The 16,234-nt window shown below is 36.4% G+C and overlaps 1 protein-coding gene across 3 annotated transcripts in view; it reads right to left on the bottom strand.

Moving 5' to 3' along the window:
* Positions 1–16,234, bottom strand: part of ZFR (zinc finger RNA binding protein) — an 85,842-nt gene that overhangs the window by 46,010 nt on the left and 23,598 nt on the right. For all 3 annotated transcript variants that reach the window (XM_059416961.1, XM_059416960.1, XM_059416962.1), the window contains 5 exons: positions 14,542–14,686; positions 11,955–12,173; positions 4,947–5,194; positions 1,790–1,981; positions 1,017–1,308 (listed from right to left, as the gene is read on the bottom strand). In XM_059416961.1, the coding sequence (XP_059272944.1) occupies positions 1,017–1,308; positions 1,790–1,981; positions 4,947–5,194; positions 11,955–12,173; positions 14,542–14,686 (1,096 nt within the window). The remainder of the gene's footprint in view (positions 1–1,016; positions 1,309–1,789; positions 1,982–4,946; positions 5,195–11,954; positions 12,174–14,541; positions 14,687–16,234) is intronic.

The following is a 16,234-nucleotide window of genomic DNA, read 5'->3' on the forward strand; positions in this document are numbered from 1 at the left end:
ATTTTAACAAAACGACTTTGATAAGCTTGGAGAGACTGTATGTGGTATAAAACAAAGCTCTGAGGAAGAGACTTTGAAGGCCTAACACAAGGCAGTAGCTATGAAGAAAAAACACATCTTTTTGTAGAAATACTATAATAACAGAAACAAAAGGACTAAGTAAACAACCGAAGGAGACAATGAACAAGTAGAAATAATGTCAGTAAAATTTTCCAAGTGAAAAAAGCAGCAATTTGAAGAGATTATTTCACGACATTCTTGCGACATAATCAGACACTGGATGCCCACAGAAACCCATATAGATAATAACCAGGTAATTCCTACACCATAGCTTGAAAAGGAGGGAGTTTTGAGTTTGCCCAAGAGATTTTAAAGTTACTGCATACTGAAATGAATGAGACCACTTGTGAATACTGGGTGAAAAAGTGAGATGAGAACTAGAATCAGAATTTTAGAAGCACCACCATTTAATGAACCTGAAGGTGGGAGACCCAAAAGAGACACCTGAGAATGGGGTGGATAGACACAGAAGAGACTAAGCTTTAAGGCACAGCAGTCAACTGTGTCAAATGTCAGAGGAATCACCAGTGTGAGACTGAAAACTGGTCACTGGATTTGGCAATTAGATTTTTGGTAACTTCTGACAGCAGTTTCAAAAGAGTAGAGTGCAAACAGTGGAACAGACTGAGGACTGGATAAGAAGTATAGAAGCAGACAAAGTAAGAATTAGGCTGCAGTGTGGGGAGGATTACAGTAATGAGAAAATGTCTGGGTTTTTTATTTTGTGCTCTTTAATTTCTAAAGACTATTGAAGACACAGGTAAACCAAAGGAAGAAACCATTAGAAGATGAAGGACTGATTAAAAATTTAAGAGAAAAAAACAGGTATGTGATCAAATAAGACCCCAGAGAAGGGGGTTGGGTACAAGAGCATAAAACAGAAGGGTTAGGCCTGGCATGGAGGAGAAACATCACTTTGACAGAGTTAGGAGAAACACAGAATCTTCAGTACTTGCCAACAAAGTTTATTTTGGGTGTAGATGTTTTCTTGGCAGCCATATTTGTAGGCACTGCTGATACTTTAGTGTTGGATGTGCTATTAAGAGACGAGTTTCCTGTAGTTGTAAGACCTTTCACTGAAGAAGTTGCAATTGATGAAGTATTCACAGTACAATTGCTTGCTGCAATGCTTGAGGGAGAGGCAGTTGGTTTTGAAGCAGACACAGCTGTTGAAGAAGTAGCTTGGCTAACAACGTTTGGTTCTGTTGAAGGAATGGGTTTACCAAGTTTTGTGTGTAATTTAACCACCTACAAAATAAAAGCACATTTGTGAGGAAACTCAAAAAGCATTGATTTTTAACTTTTTCTAAAAGAGTTTTTCTTTAGAAATCAAGGAAATGGGTATTTATCATTTTAAATAAAAACCCTAAAAATAAACACACAGACATCCTCTGCTTTAAACAACATAAACTAAACAAAATCCAGTCCTTTTTTGAGAACTCTGAATACTCTTGGATGCTCTGAGCATGACAAGAGGAAAATAATCATACAACAAATTTCCAAATGGAAGAATAAATGATCTAGTTTAATTCAAAGGAAAAAAGTCTCCAATCTTTCCCTCTTTAAGCAATGACTATTTGATGTTACCTTTATGTATATTAGCATATAAATAAGGCCTATAATCCACTCAAAGTTTTCAAGTTTTAAAGACACCTATATTTAAACCCTCCATTGAAAAAGTAAAAGAAAAAAGAGTAAGACATAAGGATGTGTGGGAAAAAACACCTACTTTCTGATGCTTAGCACCACGAATGTGGGCAGCATATGCATCTGCTCCTGTACAAGACACATCGCAGAGCTCACAACGTAACTGATTCTGAGTCCCACGAGTAGAGTTGTTGCTGCTGCTGGTATTCTGTGAGGCTTTCAATGCGGCTTCTTTTTTTTTATGTTTCTGTCCTTCTAAATGTTCTTTGTAAGTCTGTTTCAAACAAAAAGGATAAATGTTGCTTTGCTAATTTTCTATCTATATCATTTGAAATTATTCAATTCTCAAATCTCTACTACTCATTTAATAATGCGGACTCAACAACTGTAAAAGCAACTGAACAAGAGCATGTGGGATTCCCTATAGATGTGATGTATCTGTAGTTCTCTGTACTTTGCTTACCAAGAATATACTTATCCAACACTTTGATCTGCAAAGGACTTTCATACATAGCCATATTAACAATATAAGGTAACCACACCCAGTTTTAAGAATTTGAATCTTCTACTGCTTATGTATAATGATGGACAGAGTGACCATTCCACAAACTATTTAACTGTAGAATTAAGAGGAGAGAGGAATGTATCTGTATCATGAAAAAAAAAAAGTTACTGAATGGTAACAAGACATTTTTATGAACAGGTATGTTTATTTATAAAACTAATTTTTCTAACTCAGAATGTGTTTTCATATAGAACCCATACCATCCTGAACAAAAGCTTATCTAAAATACGAAACAGCCAAAATTACGTATATTTGCAAGGAAAAACAGTATTATTGTAATACTAGCCAATAAAATAGTGAAACTATATTAAAAACTATCTGGGGATCCCTGAGTGGCTCAGTCGGTTAAGTGTCTGCCTTAGGCTCGGGTCACGATCCCAGGGTCCTGAAACTGAGTCCGCTTTGGACTCTGCTCAGACGGGAGCCTCCTTCTCTCTCTCCCTCCTGCTTGTGTGCTCGCTCTCTGTCAAACAGATAAATAAAATCCCTAGCAAAAAAACCAAACAAAACCCCAAAAAACAACTATCTGGAATCAGCTGATAAAAGGTAGCAGATTTATTAAAATGAGGAGGTTAATAAGGACTGCTGTTTCTTTTTCCTTGAGTGGGGCCAAATAGTTCCTCTTCCGTGTTTTATTTTTAAAACTGTTCTTAAGACAGACGTATTATTAGCATAAAACTGTATATTCATCACAGAAATTTCAGAGCTGGATGGAACTTTAGAGATTACCTAAACAATGACTTTCTAATTTTTAAACAAGAGAATCCTTTCTCCAAATGAAATCTTATGCAGAAGTAGGGGAAGTTGCTCTGTTTTTGAAACAAAGAGGGAGACCTAAGACCCACTCATCTGATTCTCCTCTCATTATCTACAGTGGCCTGGAGTGGCTCCATGAAGCAGTCTGAGCCTCAATTATTTAGGGCAAATCCTTAATAAGTGAAGAAACAAAAGCCCAAAGAAATGAAGGTCTCCAACTTGTCCAAAGCCACACAGTGGCAGAGCCAGGTCTGAGAACCTTAAACCTGAACCTTATTACTCTCTCTCCTCATGTCCAGACCTAGGTTCTAACCTACAATGCCAATGATGCTTTTCTCATTAAGCATCTGCCTCTGACTTGCAGAAGTATCCTTGGCCTATTCTTTCGTAAAGATCTAGGCACTCCAAACTGATGGTCAGCTTTACAGATATCATTCTAAATGCTACTCTTTACCTATGATCCTAGACCCATGTTCTATCATGTATTGGTACCAGATAGTCAACACATCTCTTAGGCCTACATTTGCTACTCACAGCATCATCCCCTATCAACAGCCATTGCAGAATAGAATATACTCCTTCCATGTTTAATCCTGGGTCCCTGCCCAACATTCCCTACCTCCTCCCTCTCCCCCCACCATGTAATCACAATGAAACGATTTCCTATCACACTCAAAATAGGGAGAAACAAGGTTTTAATCTAACTAGTTACATATATTAATTATTCCCTAATTTGTGTAACTCAGGGAATGCTGGTAATTGAAAATAAACTAAAAACTCAGTATTAAGAAGCAGATACAACTAACCTAGTAAATTAAGAAGAATGTATATAGGTGGGACAGAGTTCTTTCAACTGAAAGAACCTACTACAGAGGCAAAGACTGTTCCTTTACCATAATATGCCTTTTATCTTCCAAACTGCTTGTCAATTCTTATATAAAAAGACATTCTTAAAGAAATTAACAAATAACGTCAGGATAAGGGTTCAACACATTAGACTTTATAAACACTCATGCCGAAATCACATTTTAAGGTGTAACAATCAGGGAAAAAAAAAAAAAACTAGGGAAGAAAGGGAATAAATATTTTACATGCTTCATTAGTTGATATTTTTGAAAAAGACACTTCCCCACATCTTTCTTGTTCCCAAAGTTTCTATTCCTTCACAAAGGAAATTACACAGAAATAAGTAACATTCTATAAAGCATATACAAATGTTAGCCTTATCAGAAATGTTATCCTGCAAATAAAAAAAAATGTCATCCTGCAAACTACAGATTGTTAAAAGAACTTATTTTAAGGACTTTCAAAACTGCAGAAAGACAATTTTCTTCTGCTATTTATATGCTCCAAAAAATAACACATCTGACAAAGTCCTCTCATCTTTAATTCAAGTATATAAAACTGAATTATCTCTATGGTCATCCTTTCTAAGCTACAACATTCTATTCCTATAGTCATGGACCTCGAACAAGAGCTAAGGAAATTAAAAGCCAACTGTGTTAAGTTGAAGAATTTTGTATAAAGGCTTTACAGAGCAAGCTGTGACCGTTAAAAGAAAGAAAAAGTCAATCTTATCCCCAACCCTAATTAATTTAAAATTAAAACTTTTAAGCTAAAGTTTTATTTAAGGGGCAAAGTATCTTTCATGAAAAAAGTATAATTTGCCCATTTTTGTTAACATAATTATTTCTAAAGTTTTTTTAAATAGAATTCTTATGTCTCTATACAAATACTTTTTTTAAAAAAAATACAAATACTTCTTAAAAAAAGACTGTTTAGTGAAATATGTGTATGTGTTAGCTAAAAGCTAACAGGAAAGAAAATGTAAACCTTTTCTGTGAGGGTTAGAATATCAACCATACTTGACTACCAAAAATAACTTGAAGGCTCGTGGTAAAACATACAACATAAGTACCTGTGGTCCAGCACAGCTGATCTTACAAACATCACAATAGTGAATCTGGGGCGGTTTGGGAGGCTGTTTTGGTTTCAGTTGTTTATTTTGGAATGGTGCTTTTTTAGTAAAGGTGGTCCCTGTCCAGGCAGCTGTTGCAGCAGCAGCTGCTGCCGCCGCTGCCGCCTGCTTCTGTTGCTGTTGCTGCTGTTGGTAGTAGGAGGATGCAGCTGAATACACTGCTGCTTCATAACCTGAATAAGACGTACCTTACAAATAAAATCAAACAAAGATTATGTTACATAATTACAACAGGCCAAGTTAAATGCGTTGAACTTAAATTCAATAAATACTGCTAGCAAAGGCAGGTTTACATGTGCATATTTACAAATAATGAGTAACTCGCAAAACCTGGAAAAATTATAAGTCAATCAATAAAATTTTAACTCAACACATGTCAGGTGTTATAAATATGTAAGAGTGTAAGATTTGGTCCTTGACTTCGAGAAACTTCCTACTCGGTGGGATATGACAGTGATAAAATGTACATGGTTACAGAATCTGTTAGTATTTCCCCCAAAAGAATTCCTCTGCATACATTTGGGAAGGGCTGAATTTGAAGGAGAGTCTGAACTAGGATATTAGACAGGAAAAAAAGAAATTCATTAAAGTATATGCTTGATGACTGAGAGGACAGAAGATTTAAAAGAACAGAAAAAGGCTTTGAATCCCGGTGATTGAGTGATGGGTTATGCAACTGATAAAAGCAAGGAGTTGACAGAAGCTGCTTTGGAGAAGCAAGGTGAAGAAACCTTAGCAGAGGTCTGTGATGTGAAGCTAGAGATCAGATGAATATGTAAGATAACAGACAAAAAATTTTGGAATTAGGAACGAAATACATTGGTACTCATTTTTCAAAAGAAAAAAAGCACTGTATTTTCTGAATGAATGGATTGATTCTATCCATTTCCATTGTTAAAAGTCTCTAATGAATAAGCACAACAAGCTAGTTACTGATGCAGACATAACTTATACATGTTGCTTATGTTCAGTGATTTATAGACTTAAAAATCTATAGAAGTTTTAAATTTGACAAAGTTACTGATTTTACTTATAAGCCTATCTCAAAACTAGAAAACTTATCCCTTTTCTAAACTGAGGTCTCTGGAAATTTGGAAGACTCCCTATTTATCGCACTACAAGACTTTTTTTTTTTTTCTGAAGTGGAATTGAGTGGAGCAAAGACATGTAAGGCTCAAGAAAAATATTCCTAGTTGCCAAGATGGCACAGAAGAACTACTTAAGGAAAACTAAACTTTTTGGTCTCTCAAATGCAACTGCTATGTTGAAAAGAAAAGACTTATGACCCACTAGCTCTGAGGCATCTACATACACAGGAATGAAAACATGAATTGGAAAGGTGAGGATTTAAGATGCGTGAAAAGTGAGAATCATAAGCACCTTAAAGTGGAAATATCTACAAAACAGTGCAATCAAGTAATTTGCATGAAAAGCCTTCCTAGACTTTTATATCAGGCTATTAAATTATAAAGTGCTTATAAAGATAGAAAGTACTGTGAGAAGAAAATATCTAAAAGTAAAAACATGAAGAAGCAGGTAGGCATATTAATAATAAGCATATGATCAGATAAGAAACAATCAGATAACAACTCATATAACTGATCAAAGGAGAAACTACAGATCAATAAACTCTTCTGGCCAGTCTTACTAATGTCCTATGGTACTTAAAAATGTGGAGAAAGACCAAATGTCTTCAAAGTGATAGGCAGAAATATGCAGTTTAAATTTCACTTCTAAAGCACCATAAATTGTCTAGTTAAAATTAACAAAGCTACTTTTAAATTTTAACTGGCTAGGACCATGATTTTTATATGAAAAATTTTAAAGATATTTTCCAAATGACTAGCTGTTGTGTACAGTAACTGTAAAAATACCACTTAAATGTAACCTCATGAATTAATGTATCAAGAAGATAAAAAAGTAGCATAAGGGCAATAGCATTTTACAATGCGGGATGACCAGGACTTTCAGCTTTTTTAAAATTGAAAATCCACAGTAGGGCGCCTGGGTGGCTCAGTGGGTTAAGCCGCTGCCTTTGGCTCAGGTCAAGATCTCAGGGTCCTGGGATCGAGTCCCGCATTGGGCTCTCTGCTCAGCAGGGAGCCTGCTTCCCTATCTCTCTCTCTCTCTGGCTGCCTCTCCGTCTACTTGTGATTTCTCTCTGTCAAATTAATAAAATATTTAATTTTTAATTAATAAATATTTATTTTTTTATTAATAAATAAAAAAAGAAAAAGAAAAAGAAAAAGAAAAAGAAAATCCACCGTATTCGGGGCAGTGCTCCAGACACAATGAATTCTCAAAACAGATCTATAAAACAACTATTATTATCCTTACTTGACAGATGAGAAAACGGGCTAAGAGACTGTGAGGTGCTTTATTTTTTTAAAAAGGATTTTATTTATTTATTTGATAGAGAGAGTGATCACAAGTAGGCAGAGAGGCAAGAAGAGAGAGGGGGGAAGAAACTCCCCACTGTGCGGACAGCCCGATACAGGGCTCGAACCCAGGACCCTGAGATCATGACCTGAGCTGAAGGCAGTGGCTTAATCCACTGAGCCACCCAGGCGCCCCGTGAGGTGTTTTTTAAACACTGAGTTATTTAAACCATAAAAATCACCACACTAAGCTTAATATTGACAAATTAATCTTCATCTGCGTATCTGTAGTCTAAAACTAATAAAAGGTAAGCTTAACTATATAGCTTACTACTTAATCTCCTATGATTACTGGCAAACAAATGTACATTTCTCGTAAAAGCACTACTGGAAAGTAAATAGAAGGTTGAATCTCTAAATAAAAGCTCAATTTCTGAGGGCTAAAACATTTTCACTTAAAAAGTACTTTTATTAAAGGAGCACCTGGGTGACTCAGTCGGTTAGCATCCGACTCTTGATTTAGACTCAGGTCATGATCTCAGGGTTGTGATATTGAGTCCCATGTTGTGCTATGCGCTGGGTGTGGAGCCTGCTTGGGATTCTCTCTCCCTCTCCCTGACCTCTAGGGGGGAAAAAAGTACTTTTATTAAAAATCCTTATCAATTAGAGGTGCCTGGGTGGCTCAACTGGTTAAACGATTGCCTTCGGTCAGGTCATGATCCTGGAGTCCCAGTATCGAGTCCCACATCGGGCTCTCTGCATGGCAGGGGGTCCACTTCTCCCACTGATGTCTCCCCTCTCATTGTCTCTCTCCCTCTCTCTCAAAAAAATAAATATATAAAATCTTAAAAAAAAAAAAAATCCTTATGGGGCACCTGGGTGGCTCAGTGGGTTAGAGCCTCTGCCTTTGGCTCAGGTTGTGATTCCAGGGTCCTGGGATTGAGCCCCACATGGAGCAGAGAGCCTGCCCCCCCCCCACCCCCCGACCTGCATCTCTGCCTACTTCTGATCTCTCTCAAATAAATAAAATCTTGAAAAAAAAATCTTTATCAATTAGTAAGTTACAAATTAAGTTGAAATATTATTTTTAAATACAATGTACAATATCAGAAGCAAAAACCTACCATTGCAGTAGTAAATTCAGCATGTTACAAGCCACCATTTATCAGGTTCTGAGATTCTAGAACTAAGTTTAATGAGATGGAAAAAACAGCTGACCTAAATTGTAGCTGATATAAAATTACACATACAGAACTCAGAAGTCCTAACAATGATTTTTTTGGATGGCAATTTCACACCATATATCACTTTTTTTTTTAAAAAAGTGCATACTCTTTGACATACTGGCAATTTCCAAGAATTTAAACAACTGGCAAATTTACAAATCTTTTCATACAAGGATTATTTTACCCACTGTTGTTTCTAGTTTTTCCATAATACGAAACTTAGCACCCCAAGAAAGATACTTTAAAATATATATAGTACAACCAAACAATATTATACAGCCATTAAAAACTATGTATTTCTAAGTATAGATTCTGACTTCTAAATACCATATTAGAAAACGCAGCTCCTTTGTGAAATGGCTGACTGTTTGGGCATGAAATGCTTTAAGTGTATGTCCTACTGTGGAAGAAAAAAAGGAAAAAGTGCTCAAAAAATAATGATGCCAAGTCCAAAAGGTTCAGGAGCCAGTTTGAAAAGGATCTCATTGGCCAAAATTGAGAAAGCATGTGCCTCAAAAAGAAAAATGAAAGTAATGGATTATACTACACTGAACAAAAAATACTGAGTCCACAGTAATGCTAAAAAGAGGTGACGCTTCCTTAGAGAAGAATGCTGAGAATCAATGTAAAAAGATTTTATATCCATCATTGTAGAACTTGATTCATTTAAGAGTCTTTCAAAGGATCCAACACCACAGTCAAAAGTAGTTTGGTTAACAGGCCCATAGACTATTTGGATAAGTACAAAGGGGAAAAGGTATCCTTAAAATGGAGAGATCTGGTAGTCACCACTTTAGTAAGTGATTATACCTGCCATCAATAAGGAATTTATAGCATTACTTATGTGCTCCTGATGTGATGAAATGCTGAAGCTCACTTAGGTAGTTTTATTGATTAAAAAACTGACAAAATCTAAGCATAAAGAAAGCAGATAAATCTGGATTATGGATTTTATAGGACAACTGGCCTGAACTCTTAAAACATGTCAAGGTCAGGAGAGACAAGATAAAAACAGGAGATTATTCTACATTAAAGAAAACTGAAACTAACAAGACATGACAACCAAGTATAATCCACAATCCTTGATTAGAACCTGAATTTAAAACAAAACAAAAACACACCAAACATAGAAAGCTCAGCCATAAAAAACACTTGTGGACAACTAAAAGAATTAGATAAATTCATGTTCAATTCCTTTTAATTGTATTTGCATGTGGTTATGTAATGGAATACTCTTATTCTTAGGAAATACAGGCTGAAGAATTCTAGGCAAAGCACCAGGTCATCTGCAACTTATAATGCTGACCCATTTGAAATGTCTCAAGAGATAAAGCAAATATGACAAAATATTAATAGGTAAATCTAAGAAAATGGTATATAGACTTTACACTATGTTTCTGAATTTTCTGCAGAATTAAAGTTCTCTAAAACAAGAAGTTGGGGAAAAACATAAATCAAAAGAATGATGTACCTCATACTTAATGATATGCACAAACATTCACAATCAGAAAAAAGCAATTAACAAAATTGTATGTGTTGGCCAAATTCACTTTTATTAAAAAAAAAAAAAAAAAACAACACAAACGTATATACCGAATATGTATATTTCCATGAGGAAAACGAGAAAGACATAAACCAAAATGTTAATGGCAATTGGCATCTGGGGTACATGTCCTGTGATTTAATGTTTTCTTTTTTATCTATAGTTTCTAGTTTTAAATGATGTATTATTCACATATTATAGCAGTAAATAAAAATAATTAACTAAATCCTGTGTAAGATATATTCAAGCAACTGGACAAAGGAAGAGAGACAGAAAAAACAGAACAACACGTAAGACAGAAGCAGTAACAGGAAAGGATACTATTATACTTCTTATTTTGTTGGTGGACATTAAAAAAAAAAAAGTGTCCAGTCAGAGCTTACTGAAATTATTCCACTTAGAGTTATAACTGATTAATCAGATATAAATAAAAATTAGTCAGAGATAAAGAGGGGCCAGAAAAGTTGTATCTGGTCAATCCTGAATGACAGATCTAGGAATAACAACCTCTCCTCACTCCCAATTCATTTCTGCATGGTTTAACTTAAAAATCTGTGCCCACTGCTCCTTTTGGCACCCTTTTAGATAGAGACAGACACCATAACAGACCCTGCAAGGCTTTTCACATGCCATTTCCAGCCTTATCTTTTAATATTTACCCCATATATCCTGGATTCCAGCCACAAAAAACTTGTTCCTAAATACTCCAGGTCAGCCTAATTCATCACCATATCCCTAGCACCCAGCACAAGAATTTAGCATAGGATAAAAAAATCTCTGAAAAACAGGGTGCCTGGGTGGCTTAGTCCATTAAGCGTGTGACTTGATTTTGGCTTAGGTTGCTGTCTCTGGGTCATGGGATCAAGTCCCATGTTGGGCTCTGTGCTGGGTGTGGTCTCTCTCCCTCATCCTCTCCTCCCCTGCTTAAGCACATGCCTGCGCACTCTCTCAAAGCAAACTGTGAAAAACAACAACAAAATTTTAATTCAGTAGTAGGCTTTTAACAAGCAAACTGGACGAAATAACTAAAACTGCCCATACCGCCTTAAATCCTCCATAGAACAAGACAAGGTACAGAAAGATAAATAAAATGCCTAACAAAATAAACCATACAGAAGTACAAGGTTACATGTCTACAAAAAAAGCAACATGTGATTTTAATCACTGAAATAATGCAAAATACCTTAGCTAGAAATTAGCAAAAACAGTGGACACAGGAAGATTTTAGTGATATTTCTCTTAATATAATGATTATTTAAGGAAATATGTAATTTCCTTAATAAAATAAACATATAATTATTTAAGAAAATAGAGCTACTCTGTCCTTCCAAGAGACGTATGTTATATAACAATCTTATGGATATTTACAAAGACTACCCAATATTTTCAAGATTTATTCCTGATAATAAATACTTCCCTGGTGGCTGAAATAAACAGTACAATTTGTCAGTGTTAGTCCCTGAATGTTAACCTTAAATTTTCAAATTCATTTGGAAAAGTCAGAAAAAAAAAATGACCCTGTAAAATACTAGGTGTTATTTTTTCTAACTGCAATGCTAGGCCAGGACTCATGGCTGGCTTTCAAATGCCCAAAGAGAATTTTATGTTGTTCATTATCTCCTGGCTTAAAAAAACAAAAGCCCCAAATACAACTTATTATGGTCCATTTGTCACATTATACATATATATCTACACCTATCAATTAATTCAATTCTTGCTACTGGGACTAAGATTATTTCACAGAACATCAAGATAGTTTCTAATTTTGTTTACTCATTTAAACACAGTTCATTTCTCTTACCAGAATAAGTAACTGCCGTGGTACTGTAAGTAGCACTCTGGGTATAGGATGGCACCACAGTAGCAGCAGCTGCTACTGGCTGTACGGTGGAAGATACAGGATAAATGGAGAAAGTAGTGGTAGCTGGACTTGGTGTGGCTGGTTTTATGGCTGTCACTTGTCGAGTTTGCTGGGCTTGTGTATACTGAGTTGCACCTTGGCTATAACCCGCTTTGGGGGCTAAAATAGAAAAGAGATTTCAGAAAATGAGAAAGGTGAACCTCAACAGTTATTATATCAATATTCTTGAAAATTAGAAAAGTGTAAACACCAACTATAAATTTGATGCTAGCAATTTCTTCCTGGCAGAGGTTTGAAATTTTTATTACCAACTGAGTAAAATATAACCTTTAGATAAATTCATTTATCCTCTTTTCCCAGATACTTTCCATGTATTTCCAAAATGGCATTTTTGTCTAAATTTACAACTAACTGAAACAGCAGTGCTACTTAAAACAGGTACTAATAGTTTTTAGGTAAAGGGGTGTGTGTATGTGTGTGTGTGTATCGAGTCAGTTAGTTTAACCTGAGGGTTATGCTTAATATTGTGAACAGAATAAAGAGCCTCAAATATGATTTCAATTCACAGTAAAAATTTTCAAAATTTAATTATATCGGATGTGCTCATATACCATTCATTGCCTTTTATTAATTCATCTATGGTGAATGTCAGTCTAATTCCAACTCACAAAGTGCCACTGACTTAATTCTTCAAATATCAATAGCTTGAGTGCAGCTGTTTTTAAATGGCTACCATTGGGGCACCTGGGTGGCTCAGTGGGTTAAAGCCTCTGTCTTTGGTTCAGATCATGATTCCAGGGTCCTGGGATTGAGCCCCGCATCAGGTGCTCTGCTCAGCAGAGAGCCTGCTTCCCCCTCCACTTCGCCTGCCTCTCTGCCTACTTGTGATCGCTCTGTCAAATAAATTAATTAAAAAAAAAAAAATCTTAACAAAAAAATGGCCACCATTCACATTTTGCTACTTTTGACCATATTCAAAATAAATGTATGCTTTAAGAAGCTTATGAACTGTTATTATCAAGCCCTAAATTAATAATTAATCTTATTAATGATCACTAAAGCATACAAATCACTTTATGCTTAGTTAAGGCACCTTAAATAAATAGCACTTAACAGTTTATAAAACTGTTATCTACAAGTATAAAACCTGATCCACACAACACACAGATGAGGACATTTTACAAAAGGAAACTAATGTCTAAGAGCTAAATGGCTTACAAGGCACATAGTCAACATCAGAGCTAAGACTAAATCAAGACTCTTCTGACTCTTTACCACAATCTAACTTTGATAATTAACCAGAAGTTTGCTACAGATCAGTGTACCCACAAATTATTAGAGAAGAAACTATAGAAAAGTTGATCATTATAATTCAAAATATTTTTATATCACTTTTATGGGACTCACAGAAATCTCAGAAGTAGAAGTACCCCAGAGTCAACTACCTCATTTACAAATAAGAGAACAGAGATGAAAAGAGTAAAACTCACTCACCCACATTAGTGGTAAAGCCAGTACTAGAAGCCAGTCCGACTCTTTCCTAATCGAAGGTCTATCCACACTCCCATGGTCCTTCAAAAATTAACTAAAATAAAGGAACTATCTACTTCTCTGAACTCAGCTTTGTTTTAGAAGTTATCAGGAGAATCTCTATCAAAAAATCCATCTTTTAAAGACTACAAGGGGTGCTTGCATGGCTCAGTTAGTTAAGCATCCAATTCTTGACTGAGATTCTTTCCCCTTGCCCCTCCCTGCTGCTCACATGAGCTCTGCAAAATAAATAAATCCTAGGGTGCCTGAGTGGCTCAGTAGGTTAAACATGGGCCTTCAACTCAGGTCATGTTTCTAGAGTCCTCAGATTGAGCTCCACATCGGGCCCTCTGCTCAGCTGGGAGTCTGTGTCTCCCTCTCCCTGCCCCTGTCCCTGCTTGCGCTCACACATGTGTTCTCTCTCTTGTTGTCAAATAAATAAAATCTTTAAAGAAAGAAAAAAGAAACAAAGACTACAAATACGTAGGCTTCCTTGAAAACAAAGTATTTCCTGTATTTGAACCATTACATTTACTGTAATATCAGAGGCTGGAAACAGAACCAACTGTCATTACTGATCAGAAAAAGATGAATTAAAAATAAGGGCCCACAAAGGGTTTCCAATGGTTACACAAAGGCAATCAAGCAGTATGTTCTGGGCATTTCTGGCGAAGCTAAGGATGTGGCCAGAAGTTATCACCACAACTCCTATTGTACAGCTTATTTCATAGCAGAAAGAGAACTGTAAAGCTGAAGACCAGGAACAAAAATTCATCTCTGGGAGAGAAGAGCATGATTATGAATTGCCCCCACAGCTCCCTCCCTCTTTGGTACTCAAAGCACAGAGCAGAAGAAGAGAAGGACATAGCTACAATTTGCTTCTTGAGGTAATATAACAAAATAGCTTAGGTGGACTTAAAAGGGTATTTTCATGAAGCACACTGAATAATGTATTTGAGTAGTTTTCGATGGAACTGTGTATGCTAATAGAACCCACCTGTCTGATAGTAGGTTTCAGCAACAGAAGGCTGAGGCTGGGCAGCAGCGGCCACAGCAGCAGCAGTGGCCGCTGGTTGTTGGTAGTACTGCTTACTGTCATATGCTACAGCAGGAGCTGTGGATCTTACATAGGAGTACGAGTCCTAAAGAAAGGGAATGAAAGAAGATCTTGCCATAAGTGAAGTGGTAGGAAAAAATCCCCAACTCTATAAAGTATAATAAAGGAAAACAAAAAACTAACTATAGACCTATGTTTAAGAGTTAAATTCAAAACAAAGGGCCATCTATTTTTGGACTTTGAAAATAAGGTCAAAACCATTTCAAGCAGCATGTTTATTTAACTTTCACATGAGAAAAAAAAATCACTGAAACATTTTAAAATAATGCTTATCTTTAAAATCCTATTAAGAAAGGGGGCATCTGCGTGGCTCTGTTGGTTAAGCGGTAGTCTTGATTTAGGCTTGGGTCATGATCTGAGGGTCCTGGGATCAAGTCTGGTGTTGCATTCTTGATAGGGAGTCTGCTTGAAGATTCACTCTCCCTCACCCTTCCCCCTGCTTGCTCCCTCACTGTGTCTCTCACACTCAAAAAAATAAATCTTAAGAAAAAATTCTATTAAGAAATTCATAGCAGTTTTGCTTTAAAATTGGATCTCACTGTAAAGACCACCTGTGTGTTCTAAGCTTTGTGACTATTCCAGCTTTCTTTTCATTCATTTTTATTTACTATTATTATTATTATTATTATTAACAACTTATTTTTTTAAAAAAGGCTCCATGCCGAGAATAGAGCCCAATGCAGGGCCTGAACTCATGACCCTGAGATCAAGACCTGAGCTGAGATTAAGACCTGGACGCTTAACTGACTAAGCCACCTAGGTGTCCCTATTTACCACTATCATTAACATAATGGATAGAAACTTCCGGATCAGGGAAAGGAAAGGGGAACACAGGTTCCAGGCAGAAGGAACACTATATATAAATCTCCAAGGCAGTGAGGATCAAGGTGAGCTGGGTGAATTCTGGCACTAAACAAAGTGAGGAGGGATGGGAAGGTATGTAGGTGGAGGCTGAAGAAGTAGGCAGGGCCCAGAGAATGATGGGCTTCATTAGCCTTATTAAAAACAATGGAATTTATTACATTTCACCTCTGGACATAATGAAAACAATCACACATGGAAAAAGGAATTCTGAGTTTAATAACATGCACATTTTTAAAATTAAAGTTTATTTACTTATTTTTACAGAGAGAGCACAGGGAGGAGCAGCAAGGGAGAGGGAGAGAGAATTTCAAGCAGACTCCCCACTAAGAGCAGAGAGCCCACTGTGGGGTTCATCCCATGAACCCAGATCACGACCCGAGCTGAAATCAAGAGTTAGGCACAGCCAGCTGAGCCAGCCACTCAGGTGCCCCACAGCTTGCCAAATATTAATAAAAAATACTAAGATTATAATTTATATGTCAATTCATTACTTAACAAAATAAACTCCGACATTAGAAAGAAAATAGAAAAACTAGGCAAAGTTCAGAAGATCCTAAAGCCAACAAAGAGAAAACAAGTTATTAAAGGATTAGAACCAGGGGAGCCTAGATGGCTCAGTCGGTTAAGTGTCTGACTCTTGATTTTGGCTCAGATCATGATCTCAGGGTCAGGAGACTGAGCCCTGCCTGCATCGGGGGGGGGGGGGGGG

Source organism: Mustela nigripes, chromosome 12 (genome assembly GCF_022355385.1).
Source record: "Mustela nigripes isolate SB6536 chromosome 12, MUSNIG.SB6536, whole genome shotgun sequence".
Lineage (NCBI taxonomy): Eukaryota > Metazoa > Chordata > Mammalia > Carnivora > Mustelidae > Mustela > Mustela nigripes.